This window comes from Cystoisospora suis (genome assembly GCF_002600585.1).
Source record: "Cystoisospora suis strain Wien I chromosome Unknown contig_8218, whole genome shotgun sequence".
Lineage (NCBI taxonomy): Eukaryota > Apicomplexa > Conoidasida > Eucoccidiorida > Sarcocystidae > Cystoisospora > Cystoisospora suis.
Genome location: NW_027161001.1, coordinates 10,979 through 14,481, shown reverse-complemented (window position 1 = coordinate 14,481; position 3,503 = coordinate 10,979). Strand labels below are relative to the sequence as shown.

Below are 3,503 nucleotides of genomic sequence, written 5' to 3'. Positions count from 1 at the left end.
AGGGAGAGAAAGAAAAAGAAGAAGGACCAGAGGGAGATAGCTCTTTCTCTGCCCCTCTCGAATTATATATAGATACATAGACGCGTGACTGGGAATATAGAATAGAGTAGACCTAGTGAGGTACGTAGAAACACAGATGACTATATATATACATACATAGAGGAGGAGACGTGCATATATATATATATATATCTTTCAGTATGTGTGCTCTGTCTAAGTTGGTGGATACTCATGGATGATCCTATGTGATGCAGAAAGAGAAGAGAGAGGAAAGACCTGATCAACCACTCTTTCAGAGCAGAAGAAGAGAGAAAAAAGCTGAAGAGAAAGACGAAGCAAACCGACGAAGGTCCTTTTCGTTAGGTCCCAACTGGGAGAGACGGGTGTCACTACGTTGCATTGAAGTCGATGCTCTTTCTCAATCGTCTCGACGTGCTAGCAAAACCGCATCAGAAAATGACTCCTTTTCCCATTCTTTTCTTGGGACAACGGATAAAGAGGGAGAGGTTGGATGAGATGAAAAGAGAAAGAAAGTCGGAGACGAAGAAACGCGTTCCTCTGCGTTTCCGACTCGGAGAGAATCGAACCTTCGTAGGGGGAGAGGGAGAGAGACAACCCTAGGGTGATCGAAAGCATCAGATCGAGACGATTCTACTTCTCTTTTTCTCGTCAGCATGCCTTCAGAATCATTGGACACATTTCATTCATGCATGCAAGCCCCCCTGAGAAAAGAAACACAACCCCGATGAACGACGCCGACTAAAGAATCGGCAGCAAGCCTTTTAATGCCTGACTAACTCTCCTTTGCGATCGGTTGACACCCCCGATTGAGTTAACGGTAGGTACCACTGCTCGGCAAAGACGTGACCAACCGACTATGTTCTGAGTGGTGAGCCCTCGTTTTCCTAGGGAGCTAGCAAGGGGTCCGCGCGGGGGCTGGTCTGCTGTCTCTTCATACTGCTGCACCTAGTCGTTTCCACCCGACTAAATTCCAACCGACTAAATGTACACCCCACCGCCGACTACCACCACTGGTGTTGCCCCCCATTATGACGAGGGGTCATCTCGTCGACATCTTTGGATAAGAGCTCTCTCTCCCCTCCTCGCTTCCCAGCCTTTCATTGGACGGCCAGCATGGCTAGTGAATTGGAGAACGAACGACCCTAGTGCTGGCGGTGGTGAGGGGTGTTGCGAGAGCTGAAGAGAAGAAAGAGAGGGAGAGATGGAATGAAAGGAAGAGAGAGATAAGTAGGAAGACGTCGACCGTGTTTTGACCCATGCAATGTGTGTGATGTAAACACCGTGTTCACACAGGAAATTCTTTTTCGTAGCAGATGACTTTTCCAGGTCCGGGACGCCGATCTCTCTTTCCACAAGCAAGACCGTAGCAGTAGTAGTAGTAGTAGCAGGGAAGGTATGCGCAGGTGCTACTGCGGATGTGTACGTTAGTTGGAATGTACAACGACAAAAGAACAGCAAGTGAACTGCAGGGTTGGCAGGATTGGGTGAGGAGTAGTACCATTCGTTTTGTGTATCTTAGGTCTTTCTCTGTGTCACCATCTTAGCAGGAAACACATTCTCGTTCTTGCTTCTTGTCTTTCTTGTTTAGAAGTTGATGCGCTGTTTTATCTCCTATTCAATCAGTCCTTTCATTCGTCTACTTTAACCTCGCATTTTAGGAGGCGGCCGGTGGGCTTCGCTTTTTGTGCGTTACAGCGTAGAACCTTCTGTTTCCTCTCTTCAGAATTTCGTCGATTCTTTCGTAAGGAGTCTCACACTAATTTTTCTTGTCGTTTTCTCTTTTTCTCATCTCACCTGTCTTCAAGACCTCTACCTCCCGTCTTCCTTTCCCTCACTCACGCGATTTCCCCCCTTTTCTTTTCTCTTCCTCGGCACCTCTTTCTCGCTTCTTTCCCGTCTTCTCTTTCTGCTTGCTGGTGTTGTCATTTCATTCCTCTCTTCTCTATTCTCATCCTTTTCAGTCGAGGTCTCCTCTTCCTCTTCAGTTCCATCCCTGCACACAAGGACGACTTCTTTCTTTGAGACCCTTCTCTGTTCGTAATATCGCTGCTTGTGGCCTTTCAGATTGCAGGCTTGGCACCTCAGATTCTTCGCATTCTTTCGTTTTGGTTCATCCCGAATCCGTCACCACACACTTCTTTCTTTCCACGGGGGAATTGCGGGACGTAACGGTTCTTCTATCATTGCATTGATCGACGTTTTCATTATTTCTTACCGGTCTTCCCGTGTGTGTTGGCTATGTCTTCGCTCCCGCCTACTGAGAACTAAAGGCAGCAAAAAGAAGAGATTAGATTTCGTCTCTTCATTCACCAACTTTCTTCATTTTCCTTTTAATCTCTCATTACTTATTTCTCTTTCTTTCCGCCGGCGCGCACCCATTCACTCCTTTCAGTTCGGTCGTCAAAATGTCGGGGGGAGGCGCCGTCATGTCTAACAAGAAACTTCAGAAGATTATGACCCAGCCTATAGTGAGTACACCCCCATCTTAGCCGTAGAAGACAGAGGAGGCGAGAGAGGCAGGAGGGGGGGGATAGACAGCAGATGCAGAGACAGTGGATAAGTTGCATCGCAGAAAAGGATACAGAAGAGAGACGATGAGGGGAATCTTCCCAGCAGAGGGAAAGTGAAGATAAGAATAGGGTGCGTAGGGTGTTAAAAAAGCTGAAGGTTGCAAAAGACAACGACGACGAGGGCTGGGGTGCTGTTCTCCGTGGGCACTCACAGCCCATGACTCTCTTTACACACATACAGTGTGGGTTTATCTTCTCCTGCTCGGGTGTATGTACAGCTGGGTTCGTGATGGTCATCGAGGTTACATGGGGGCGACCCTTCTGTAGAGGGGTGGACAAGAACATGCTTGTTTCTTGTCTTTTCTTAACCACTTTTTCCTTCCTTGACGAGGACGTCGATAAGAAGGCTGTTCAGAAGCGGGACCTTCGTACGGGTCTCATCTCCCATTCCTGGACTTCTCAGAGAAACCTCTTACTTTACCACATTGCTTCATTTTTCAAAAGATCGCTGTCTGTCTATGCTTAGAGCAGATACAGCCCGTGTGTATACACACTATATACATGTACATATATATGAATATATGTGTGTATAGAGAGAGAAAGAAAGGACCCACCCTCATACATGAGTGGTATCTATGTGTTTTCTCTCTGAGGCTTCCGTGGTGTGTGAAAGGCCTTGTATTCCTTTGTGGGGTTCTTTTCTGTGTTGTATTTTCTTTTTTAACAGAACCTAATCTTCAGGTTTTTCACACAGCGCATGCGCGTCCAGATTTGGCTGTATGAACAGCCGGACTTGCGTATAGAGGGTCGGATCATGGTAAGAATTCTTCACCTGACGCGTGCATACACGCCTACACCTACATACCTGCCGTCACCACACTGGAGACATATGGACCTTTCTGTGCATCCATGTATACTTCTATCAAGCCGTACATGTATTCCGTACCCTGGTATCTATCTTTGATCTATCTA

The 3,503-nt window shown here is 47.0% G+C and overlaps 2 protein-coding genes across 2 annotated transcripts in view; one reads left to right on the top strand and one right to left on the bottom strand.

Annotated features, from left to right (window-relative positions):
• CSUI_010761 (uncharacterized protein) lies at positions 1-679 on the bottom strand. The gene has a single exon (XM_068070862.1). The coding sequence runs from the start codon at positions 674-676 to the stop codon at positions 419-421; it is 258 nt and encodes an 85-aa protein (XP_067917165.1). The 5' UTR covers positions 677-679; the 3' UTR covers positions 1-418.
• A 468-nt stretch (positions 680-1,147) lies between these two features.
• The window catches only part of CSUI_010760 (small nuclear ribonucleoprotein), a 4,459-nt gene continuing 2,103 nt past the window's right edge, over positions 1,148-3,503 (top strand). The window contains exons 1-2 of the mRNA XM_068070861.1: positions 1,148-2,489; positions 3,259-3,348. Of these exons, the coding sequence (XP_067917164.1) occupies positions 2,427-2,489; positions 3,259-3,348 (153 nt within the window). The 5' untranslated portion in view covers positions 1,148-2,426. The remainder of the gene's footprint in view (positions 2,490-3,258; positions 3,349-3,503) is intronic.